Below are 11,790 nucleotides of genomic sequence, written 5' to 3'. Positions count from 1 at the left end.
ACTACATAATACTTTATAATAAGCAACTTTGTTAGATTCGTTTTTACTTTCTATTGTTATTTTTGAGTATATTCCTTCTACTTGTTAAAAAAATAAGGCCACTATAAGGCAATATGTGGGGTTAACACAGCAACTTCAAGTGCCTCATATTTACCTCGTTTCTTTCTCTTAAGTACATTAGCAAATATAGAAAACTCAGGAGCCCCTAAGACAGTATTAATATTGCTATGTATTTTTCCATTGTACATTATCTTTAATAAACTCCAATTAAATGACATGTAAGACAGGTAATTTAGCGTAAGAATATTTATTAAATGGATGCTTACAAGAAAGCTATTGGTGAATAAAGGTAAAATTTTTTCATATGAAATCTTTAAATGTGTAAAATTTAGACTCAATTTTATTTTTAAAGTATCTGCCCCTTCCAGATTATATCATAGCATGTGAAGCACTGGTGAGGTTTATGTCACCAGAAATTCCCAGTTTGCTGATTTCCCTGAGATTTTTCATCCGATGATTGTACTGTAGCAAGTGAGCGTCATTGACTGCAACCTTGAAGTGGTCAAGCTCAACCAGGACTTGTATCTGAAAAGGCACACACACAAATTGTCATGTGAGGTCATACTTATGTTAATTAGTGCAGTTTAGCCATTCCATGATGTGTGCATATTTCAAAACATGTGCATGAGAGAGAGAGATAGTTTTTCTCAATTTGAAATAAGAGGAATAATAGAAATACCCATTAATTTCAAACAAGTATAGCCTGAACTCAGGATATTCAACATGTCATCTTTATCATTTGTAGACCCAATTAAGAAGATCCAGAGTTGCTGGGGTTGTGGCTCAGTGGTAGAGTGTTTGCCTTGCACATGTGAGGTACTGGGTTTGATCCTCAACACCACATAAAAATAAAAAAATAGATATTGTGTCCATCTATAACTAAAAAAAAAAAAAATGTATTTAAAAAAATAGAAAAGATCCAGAGAAAGTAACTTTACAATAAAAATAAGTTCCAGATTATTTAAACAAAAAAGACAAAGCAACAAAATTGTTAGAAGAACCTAAATGAAACCATAAACGACAAGATTCATAATTTGCCTACATTAAACTTTTTAAGGTTTTGTAGCACTTAAAAAGAAAGACAGCCAGGCACAGGGATGCATGCTTATAATCTCAGTGGCTCAGGAGGCTGAGACAGGAGGATAGAGAGTTCAAAGTCAGCCTCAGCAAAAGCAAGATACTAACTTGGTGAGACCCTGTCTCCAAATAAAATACAAAATAGGGCTGGGGATGTGGCTCAGTAGTCGAGTGTCCCCAAGTGTAATCCTTGGTAGCAAAAGAAAATAAAATAAATAAAAAGTAAACACTATAGTAGGAATCCATTAACCAGTTTGGCAGGGTTAGGGGAAACTCAAATGATAGATATGCAATCTCACATCCTTTTGTAATCAGTAATTTGGCAATGCCTTATCCAAATTTTAAACATGTATATTCTTTGAATAAAGTTATTCTAGGAAAGAAAGATGTGTATGTAAGGGTAGTTATTACAGTATTTTGGTTAAATATTTTCAGGTTTATTCTTTAGCATATTTCCATAGTCCAGATATTCATCAGTAGGGTACTGGTAAAATTCTCACATATTTAAACAATGAAATACTAGTAAGTAATAATATTGTGAAATGGAAAGCTGTCTACCACATGTAGACTGTGATCCTTGTCCCTGACCTTGAGCTTACAGTCTAGCCATTTTTATTGACTACAATCCTAACTCAGTGCTTCAGACTTTATAAATATATGTTGAAGCAGTTACTTAAAAATGTGAGCCAAGCATGGTGGCACACACCTGTAATCCCAGCAACCAGGAGGCTGAGACAGGAGGATCAAAAGTTCAAAGCCAATAAAGAAATATGAAATTATGAAAAATTGCAGGAAAATGGATAGAACTAGAGACCACTGTGTTAAGAGAAATAAACTCAGAAGGTTAAGTGTTGTAATTTTTCTCTCATGCAGAAGCTGGAGAGGAAAAAAAAAAAAAGGAAAAACAGTGTGAATCTCATAAAAATCAAAGGGAGATGAGTAGAAGAAAGGGAACAAGGTGTGGGTGTTGGGGATGGAGGAGAAGTTCTAAGGGAGTGATTGTCCAAATTATATTTTTGTAGTGTGTATTGTGTGCATGTACAAATATGTAACAACAAACCCCATCGGTACACAATACAACCATAATGCACTTATTAAAAAATGGAAAAAAGTTGAAGTCCAGACTGGGCAACTTAGCTTGTCCCTGTCTCAGAATATAGGGCTGGGGATGTAGCCCAGTGGTACCACATCCCTGGGCTCAATCCCAAGCACTGCATAAATAAATATTGAAAATGTGTTGTATTGGGCTAGGGTTGTAGCTCAGTGGTAGAGCACACATGAGGCACTGGGTTCGATCCCTAGCACTACATAAAATACTGGAATGATACCAAATTTAATCCTCTGTGAGGATAGGAGACTTTTAAAGTTAAACATCTACAAATTTTTATTTTCATAAAACATGTATATTGATATTTATTTTATTTGGTACTGGGGATTGATTCCGAGTATTTAACCACTGAGCCACATCCTCATTCCTTTTTTTATTTTTTATTTTGAAACAGGGTCTCAATAAGTTGTTCATGGCCTTGCTAATTGCTGAGGCTGGCTTTGAACTTGTGATCCTCCTGCCTCAGCCTCCTGAGCCACTGGGATTACAGGCATGCATCACCATACCCAGCTAAGCATATTGATTTTTAGAATTAAAAAAGAACATTTCATTTCTTCTTTTTCTTTTTTTTTTTTTTTTTTTTGTTTTTGTTTTTGTTTTTCCTTTTGGTACTGCAGGTTGAGAGAAGCTGAGGTACCCAGGGGTGCTCAACCACTGAACTACATCCCCAGCCCTTTTGTTTTATATTTTATTAGAGACAGGGTCTCACTAAGTTGCTGAGACTGGCTTTGAACTCTTGATCCTTCTGCCTCAGCCTCCCGAGCCACTGGGATTACAGGCATGTGCCACCGCGCATGGTGAACATTTCCTTTTGATTTTATGCCAACCATATTGTTTTAGGGAAATAACTGACATAAAGACTTTCTGCCATTTTTTATTAATTTCTAGAAAATCTTTAGCTTGCAGTGAGGGTGGGTGGCAACTGTGATGATGGTGAAATGCCTGCAAAGAATTAGGGAATGTCTCACTCTCAGCCATTTTCTTAGCCTGCAAAGTCTAAAGGTAGGGAGGAGACAGGCTGGTTTGGTGCCTCAGGACAGCTGGTAAAAATTCATTTCAATGTGCTGTGGTTTTAGAGTGACTCCCCATGAGAAATACATATTATTAATATATAATAGTAGCAACCACTTACTTTGAATGGTTTACCACTTTCAAATGGGAAAACCGACTGTCTTTCCTCCTTTCCCCATGTATTATCCAGCTTTGTATTGCATACAATGACTTTCCTGTTGTTTTCATTGAAACGTGGGTTAAAGTGGAAGGCAACATCATTCCCTCTCTTGAAGTCTAAAGCAATTCTGTTTTAAACCAAAGACCAGAGTTATTAAAATGATCAAAATTGCATTTTTTTATCAAGTGAAGAGCATATAAGTTTCTAAAAAGCCAATTATTTCATAATACATAGGAAATTTTTCTGAATAGAAGCAAACAAGCCAGAGAATGGGTTCAAACTAGGAAGTATACTAATCCCCAAATTTATTTACTGTCAAAATCTTAAAGTCAGCAAGGCATGTGTGTGTGTGTGTGTGTGCGCGCGCGCGTGCATATTACCTTAGTGTCCTTGGTCCCATATTCCCATTCAGCTGTAATCCCCTCCTTACAGACTCATTCATGAAAACCCTTCAGGGTTTCCTTATACAGGTTTAGAACCACTTTGAAAACACTATGCCTGAACAGATAGTATTGGTTCTCTCTTACCTGCCCTGCCAGGTTGCTTCTAATATTTGTTAAAGGCAAGTCAGCTAAAATACTTGGCTTCCTTGTGGTTAGTCAGAAACCTACTTCCTCTAAAACAGCAAGAATGATATACTGTAGTTGCTAAATTGTAAAGCTATGACAAAAAAACAACGTTGCATACTCCGTGATGAAAGGTGGAACTAATGAAAGTGCTAGTTGAACTTTTTGACTCTTTTTCTTCTTAGATGGTAATGCAAATACAAGTTTCTTTATTAAAAGATCAAGCCTACTCATGAGTTTTTCAAGGTTTTTCCATAGAGCATCAGGAATCAGCTGGTGTTTTTAAATAAGGTTTGTGCTCTAGATTGATGGATTCTCTGGGAATTTTGAATCCCTCAGCCAGTCACATTCAACCACAATTTACAATATTAAACTCACAAGGGAAAATGGCAATAGAATTTGTATTTGACTAAATATTCAATGGCTCTGTTTTCAGTGAAAAGGAAGATACTGTCAACTCTGTCAAGCACTTTTTTTTCATGTAGTTCCTCACAGAATTTGCAGGACCAAGCTGCAATTTTTTTTTTTCATTTACTGCCATTAACCATTTTAATCAGAATCAGTTTTGATCAACCATGGTCTCAGTATACATCTCTAGTATTACTGCAACTAAACTTCCCATTGCAATGACGAACTGAGGCAAGGATACTGTGTGGTTCTCTGTGTTTGGGGTTACTGGAGGAGGAAAACAGATACCAACAAATCATGGGTACCACATGCACAGGAAGGTGTGCTAGACTCTGTTACCTTGGGAAGCAACATGTATAAGGACATAGGCATACAGTAATTTACTGCCAAACAAGTTTCTTTGTGTGAGGAAAGGTTGACCTTAGAGATGCTGTCTAGGTGTGTAAAAAGAAAGATTGGCTTAGGGTAGATACTTCCATGCAGAACCAGAGGAGGCTGGCTGGAGGAAAAACCAGGGGGCTATGTGAATGTAAAATTATCCAATTAGAACATGTGCTCATCTGGTGACAGGATGTGGCTTTCATTGATTCCCCAGCAATAAATTGACAGATAACTCAGGTTATTTATGGATAAATAAATAATATTCTTGAAGAAGCCTGTGACATGATTTGAATGCATACCTTTTGTGTACTGCCTATAAGACTCAGAGACGCAGCTCACCAATGGCTGGAGGAGCTTTAATGGCACTAACTTCAGGGACAGATTTAGGGGATGGCTTTAGGACCTTTTCAGCCTCTTCATACTGTATGTAAGTTTAACCAGCACCAGTGGTGACAGCCAGGGCCAGGCAGCCATGGCAACCATAAATCAGCATGAATTTTCCTAAATTAGCTCAATAAAACCTTACTCCATCCTAGCCTACCTCAGCCTACATCCTAGCCAAACCAGTTCCAATGACAAAGGTTGTTTTATTTTGGTAAAGTTGTCAATGGATAGAATCTTTTCAAACCTTTTAACAGTGTTTACTCAGAAGACTGAGGTTCCCAGGCTTGCCACTTATCTATAGGACATGAGCATTGGTTTTATTTGTAAAAAAGGTTCCTTTTTCTGCCTTCAACTGTGAAAATTAATGATACAATGAATACCAAAACACAGATTAGGGTGTGTTACCATTTACAGTGAATGACCCTGACACTTAAAAAAAAATTATTTGGGAACATATATTGAATATGAGATAATCCCATATGACAGTATAGCCAAGATCCTGAACATGTAATTTTGGAAATATCATTAAAATTTAGAATATATCATTCTATATTCAAAAATGAATCAACAGATAGGTCAAGTTGCCTCTTTACCTGTTTGCATTGGGCTTCACAGTACCCATAATTGTTATCAGCATGCGAGGCATGACTCCTCCTGGCAGGGGCAGCTCATAAGGCACAGTCTGGGAAAGAACAAGTATATGTGTGTCAACAGTCATTTTTCTTGGGGAAAGAAAAAAAATATAACTAAAGTTCAGTCACAATTAGTATTTGTGAACAATACAGCCCCAGTTTAGGCCATCTGTTCTGACTTTCAGGCTGCCTTGCCCAGGGGCTAGAGAAATAAGCTTCCCTCTTAGAACACTCCGAGGGCTATTTCAATCCACACCTCATTCACACAGACTAATTTCTGGAAAAGCTTAAGTTCTGTCTGTGGGATGAACACTTATACAGTTCATTCCACAGATGTGTATTCTCCATCCATGTTCAAGATGCCATGAATATCCCTGAAACTCAATCTGTGGCCTCTTCTCTCCCTTTATAACATTTTCCCCTGGGTTCAACTACCACATGAAGCTTTCACCTCTAGCCTGATCTTCACTAGCTCTGCATTTCCTCCTACCTGGCATTGCTACTAGAGCCTCAAGTCCAGCAAGTGTGAACGGAAAGTGTCTCCCCTGCCGTCTCCCATCCATCAGTTTCTCTTCCTGAGTTCCCAGTTGGGGCTAAAGCTTTGCTGATGTTCTAGTTGTCCAGCCTTGAAAGCCAGAGTCCTGACTCCTAAGACTTAATAGGTCCTGGAAGCTCTTCTCTGCAGTCTCTCATATATGCCTGTCTCCACAGCCTTCAAGTCTCCTCCTGCCTGCTCTTGACTGACCCTATGCCAGGCACTGCCCGGTACTACCCACTGTCCCCACATCTTCTCTGAGCTTTCCTCCAAACTGTTCCAGAAGAAGACGGTGCTGCCTTGAGCCATCTTCTCCAAAGTCACATCCAACACTGTTGGATAGCTCTTTCTTCATTTAGATCTTCTCTTTCAACTAGACTATCAATTTGCAAGGGAAATATCCATGACTGAGTGTACCTGGATTCCTTGAGTTATGTATTCATTTGGAACTCACTTGTTAAAATGTATTTTAATCTGCATGAAAATTCAAACCTTATATCAGAATTATCTTTAAGAGGTTTTTCAAAACCAGATTACCTTGGTTCCCCTACATGTTCCTTCAGTGACCCTGGGCAAATTATAACTTTTCCTTTGCCCCATTTCGTCATGCATAAAATGAGGGTAATAACAGTATGGTATGGGGTGGTTTTGGGGTTAAATAATATAGATGCATACCAATGGCATGGCATTCTTTCTCTCATTACTACAATCCTAACTTGATTTATATTAAAAGCAGCTTTATAATGCCTTAAAAAGGTGTTTTACCTTCACTTTATACTAACAGTACAAAATAAATGCAATATGAACACTTGTTTTTTTCTACCAAATCAACACACACCAGTAGCTGGTTTTCAGAATGTGGCTGTAAGCTGAAGGTATATAGTTTCCCTGAGCCCTCTGCACAATTCCATGACAGAGTTACTCCATCTTACCAGTGGTCCAGCAGGGGTGCCATAGGGGCCAGCAGCAGCAGGGTAGGCTCCAGGAGCACTTGGCTGTCCTGGAGGTGGGTAGGCCCCAGGCCCACCTGGTTGCCCTGGGTAGGCTCCAGGTGCCTGAGGTCCAGGATAAGGTCCAGGTGCAGTTGGGCCAGGGTAGGTACCAGGAGGTGCCTGTCCAGGGTAGGCACCAGGAGGTGCCTGTCCAGGATAGGGCCCCGGAGGTGTCTGCCCTGGGTAGGCTCCAGGTGGTGCCTGTCCAGGGTAGGGCCCTGGAGGTGCCTGCCCGGGATAGGCCCCAGGATAAGAGGCTCCTGGGTAGCCCCCTGCTCCAGCCCCAGGCTGGTTCCCCCATGCACCAGGCCATCCTTGAGGGTTTGGGTTTCCAGACCCAGATAAGGCATCATTAAGCTGAAAAGAAAGACATAAACAATTACAAGATACAAAATATTCATGAAAACAGATTTTTCAGAAAAACAAGCATGTGATCTAAGAAGTAGAGAAATATGGGAAAGGTACAAAATTAATTATCAATAAATTTTCCCCACCTATTAATAGTTTTGAGTTCCAAAGACTAAAATTAGACGTTGGGATTCTATATGTTTCTTCACTTTTTCTAGCCACCCATCATCTCAGTTTTTTGTAATTTGCTGAAGTCAAGAGGTAGCTCTCCTTGATCTACAAACACATGCTTTTTTCTTTATTTTATGTATGTATGTATGTATGTACTTATTTACTGCAGTACTGGGGATCAAACCCAGAGCCTGGGGCACAAAAGGCAAGTATAGTATTTCTTTTCTTTTTTTTTTTTTTTCATTTTAAAGAGAGAGAGAGAGAATTTTTTAATATTTATTTTTTAGTTCTCGGCGGACACAACATCTTTGTTTGTATGTGGTGCTGAGGATCAAACCCGGGCTGCACGCATGCCAAGTAAGCACACTACCGCCTGAGCCACATCCCCCGCAAGTATAGTATTTCACCACTGAGCTACATCCTCTGCACCACCACCCTTTATTTATTTACTCATTGATTGATTGAGACAGGATTTTGTTAAGTTGCCAGGATGGCCTCAAACTTTTGATTCTCTTGTGTCAGTCTCTGGAGCACAAGCTTTTGAATCAACATGAGAAACCAATCTCAAACATGAGGATGCTCAGATTGGGCTGCACTTCCTGGTGCTTCCAGCAGGGTGAGTGACTGTTGCAGACTCACAGGCTTCTGCCTGGCTTTCTTCCCCCAAACTGCTGCTGAAAAAACAAGACTTCAGCTAACAGGCCCTCAGTGGAAACAGTGTAGTCGGACAGTGAGAAGGGAAAGTCTGGTGGTAAAAATGAAACCCTACACCTATGTGAATGTGTATGAAGCTAAGAAAACTGACATGAAGCACTTACCGAAAAACTGTCTGCCATTTTCCTGAGGAGAAAAGAGAGAGAGAGTGTGTTGTTATCACTGGACTCACTAATTTCCCTAAGATTTAACTTCCTGAATACTTCATGGGCAGTTCTACTCAATCTATAGGTATATTGCCTAAGTCAACAGTGCCAAACCATAAAAACAGTAATGGGTGGGGATGCTTTCCAGCTACATTACTAAACCCTATTTATTCAAATTCAAACTTGGATCACATTAGCTTGTGTTCTGAAATCTGAGAGTAAGAGGACATACAATGCATGAGGGAGAAGGAGCAGGAAGAAAATGTTCTGCCTTTTTTCTAGGTAAATAATTAAAATAGTCATGGTTTGTCCTGAGCCTCCATCACTCTCCTTCGTGCCCTCTCTCCACTACCCCTCACAAAGGGCTCAGTTGTTGGTATGACTTAAGTCCCCTTTTCTTCCCTCTGACAGCCCCATACCCTAGTGAGATCTGAAAAACAGCTCTACCTGCTGCTTGATTATTTATTCCATCACTGGAGCACATTGATGCCTGCTCCAGGTCAGGCACTGTGCAGGCTCCTATCTGGATGTTCAGATGAACAGGCCAGGATCTGTATGGCAAAGGGCCCACAGTCCAGCTGGGCAGGCAGACGTAGGCAAATACAAGAGAATAAGTGATCCATGCTGTCAGGCCATATGCTGTGGGAATGCAAACCTGGGAAGCTAACTTCGGAGCAGGGAAGGGAACGTAGTATTTGAACTAAGCCTTGAAGGATAGTGACATTTATTTGGAAGTGCTTTTTTCTTTTCTTTTTTCCAAGGTACGTGTATTCCAAATAAAATCTTGGGCACTATAACAAACCAAGGTGAAGAAACTCAACAAAACAATGTGGAGAAAAACATTTTGGGGGCTGGGGATGTGGCTCAAGCGGTAGCACACTCGCCTGGCATGCGTGCAGCCTGGGTTTGATCCTCAGCACCACATACAAACAAAAATGTTGTGTCTGCCGAAAAACTAAAAATAAATAAATAAATATTTAAAAATTCTCTCTCTCTCTCTAAAAAAAAAAAAAGAAAAAGAAAAACATTTTGGAGTGGGAACTGTCAAACAAGGTTTGTCATGCTCAAAGCTGCCACAGGGCTGGAGAAAATTTACTGCTCCCTCCTGCTCCTTCCCCTGAACCAAGTCTCCAAAAGCACAAGGTGCTTCACACCTGCTCCTGCTATAGCTGCTTCCATTCTGCAGGGCAGTTGAAGGGTAGCCCAGAACTCCTGCATCCTGGGTGACTTCTTTCTAAGCTCAGGATAAACTGTGTCATAGTCAAAATTACCCAGACTTGTAAACAACTAGAATCTCTTCTTCCTTTATTTGTTTACTTGTGTTAATTACTCATTTTAAAGAAATGACATGGTCCCAAAAGGGATTCAGTAAATGACAACTACATGATAGGTCCTAAAAATGCGTAATATTAAAATTCTCTGCAAAAAAAAAAAAAAAAGGCATAGCTCCTCCTAGGACTTAATATGTACTTCATTTACATACACAAGATGTATTTATACTACTGTTATTTATATCACTCTCAGACATTACCTTTTACTAATTTTTTTCCCATCTCTTTTACCCTGGTTATTCTCCAACTTATTTAGAATCAGGTTATGACCATGCCCATCTCCCATGGTGGAAAACTACCAGCAGTTTGACAGGAAAATCACAGTGACTCCTAGAGCTTACTATTCCTTCCCCACCTTGTATTTCCTATTGAACTTAAACTTCTAGAGCAAAAGTGGGAAGCTCCTATGCTTGTGTGCCTTTCCCCCACAAGACTGTCACAATACTGTATAGGAAACTGTGCTGCCACCACTGGAGGAACTTGAGGGAAGAGTGGTTACAGAAAAGAAAAAGAAAGCAAATTACTTAAGAAAATAAAGCCTCTCTCATTTTGGACACTGGTAGAAAACAATCTTGAACTTCAAGGTGGGCAGAGAGCTTAGCATCCTTTGATCGCACACCCTTTTCCACCCATGAACAATGTACCAAAGACTCAGCAATAATTTTTATAAGCATTTGGTTTCTTTGAAATGTCCCCACTGCACAGGAACTTATGTTCAATCTCATATTACTGTCACTTCAGGTAGACATTTTGTGGCACAGTGTGATCCTGTGCATTTAGGCTATTTAGCCACATTTCTGGCTTCAATCCATAAGATGTCAGTAGCACACCACCCTACAACTTGTAATAACCCAAAGTGTCTTCAGACCTTGCCAAATATCCCTTTGGGCAAAGCCATGCCTAGCTGAGAACCACCAATCTAGACTGTCAGCATGCGAATCCCTATGTAAATGTACATACTCACATCAATAAAAACCAACCAGGGAGTTTCAGTTGCACAAATTAAAGTTTCTATTGGTATCATGTGCCTCATAGGTGCCTTATTAATATAACTCTGATCAAATTAAGATGACTGTAAAGACTGATGAAGGCCAGAAACTCAAAGGGGCCATTTCCATACTTAGCATTTATTCCACCCAAAACCTGCTCAAATCTGTTTAGTTTATTTTCCAATCTGACCAAATGCAATTTGAGGAACACAACAGAGTTCACTGTATTTTCACTGTGTTTCACATATGCCTTGGATGACAGTTTGGACTGTGTTGTGACACATTCCTCTGACACATTAGAATAATGACACTGCATTTGTGTGGGGCTTCTCAGAATGCAAAGCATTTTCCACATACCTTATCTATTTGATTCTGTTAAGCTCATGAGAATTACAGGAAGAAATTAATATTCCCACTGTAAAGCAAGGAAATAGGTCCACAGAGTCAACCTGTCATTGACAGGTCAGGAACCAGGGCCCAAGTCTCCTGACTCCTAATTTAGGCTCATTCTACACTAATTCAAAACCTTGCACCTTGAAAGTTTATAGCTGTTTGAAAGTATTAATGACTTCACCAAGAAATTAATTCTCTGGTCTATTCATCCAGAACTACAGAGCATGCTGAAATTCTAATTGAACTGAAAACAAGATTGTGTTTTTGTCAGAAAACTAACTGGATGACTAATTCAGCACACAGTAATATTTAATAAAAGGATGCCATTTTGCATAGTCACTGTGCTAATTATATCCACACTTTAGCCAATAAGTTGTACTTTTC

At 39.4% G+C, this 11,790-nt stretch overlaps 1 protein-coding gene across 1 annotated transcript; it reads right to left on the bottom strand.

Moving 5' to 3' along the window:
• Nucleotides 1-291: 291 nt before the first annotated feature.
• On the bottom strand, nt 292-8,673 carry Lgals3 (galectin 3). The gene is made up of 5 exons (XM_015480910.2): nt 8,652-8,673; nt 7,255-7,671; nt 5,749-5,837; nt 3,378-3,543; nt 292-585 (listed from the first exon to the last, which is right to left on the bottom strand). The coding sequence occupies exons 1-5, from the start codon at nt 8,667-8,669 to the stop codon at nt 430-432; spliced, it is 846 nt and encodes a 281-aa protein (XP_015336396.1). The 5' UTR covers nt 8,670-8,673; the 3' UTR covers nt 292-429.
• Between the last annotated feature and the right edge of the window lie 3,117 nt (nt 8,674-11,790).

The sequence above is a fragment of the Marmota marmota genome, unplaced genomic scaffold (genome assembly GCF_001458135.2).
Source record: "Marmota marmota marmota unplaced genomic scaffold, marMar, whole genome shotgun sequence".
NCBI classification, from domain to species: Eukaryota; Metazoa; Chordata; class Mammalia; order Rodentia; family Sciuridae; genus Marmota; species Marmota marmota.
Note: the sequence above shows the minus strand (reverse complement) of the source record. Positions and strands in the feature narration are given on the sequence as shown.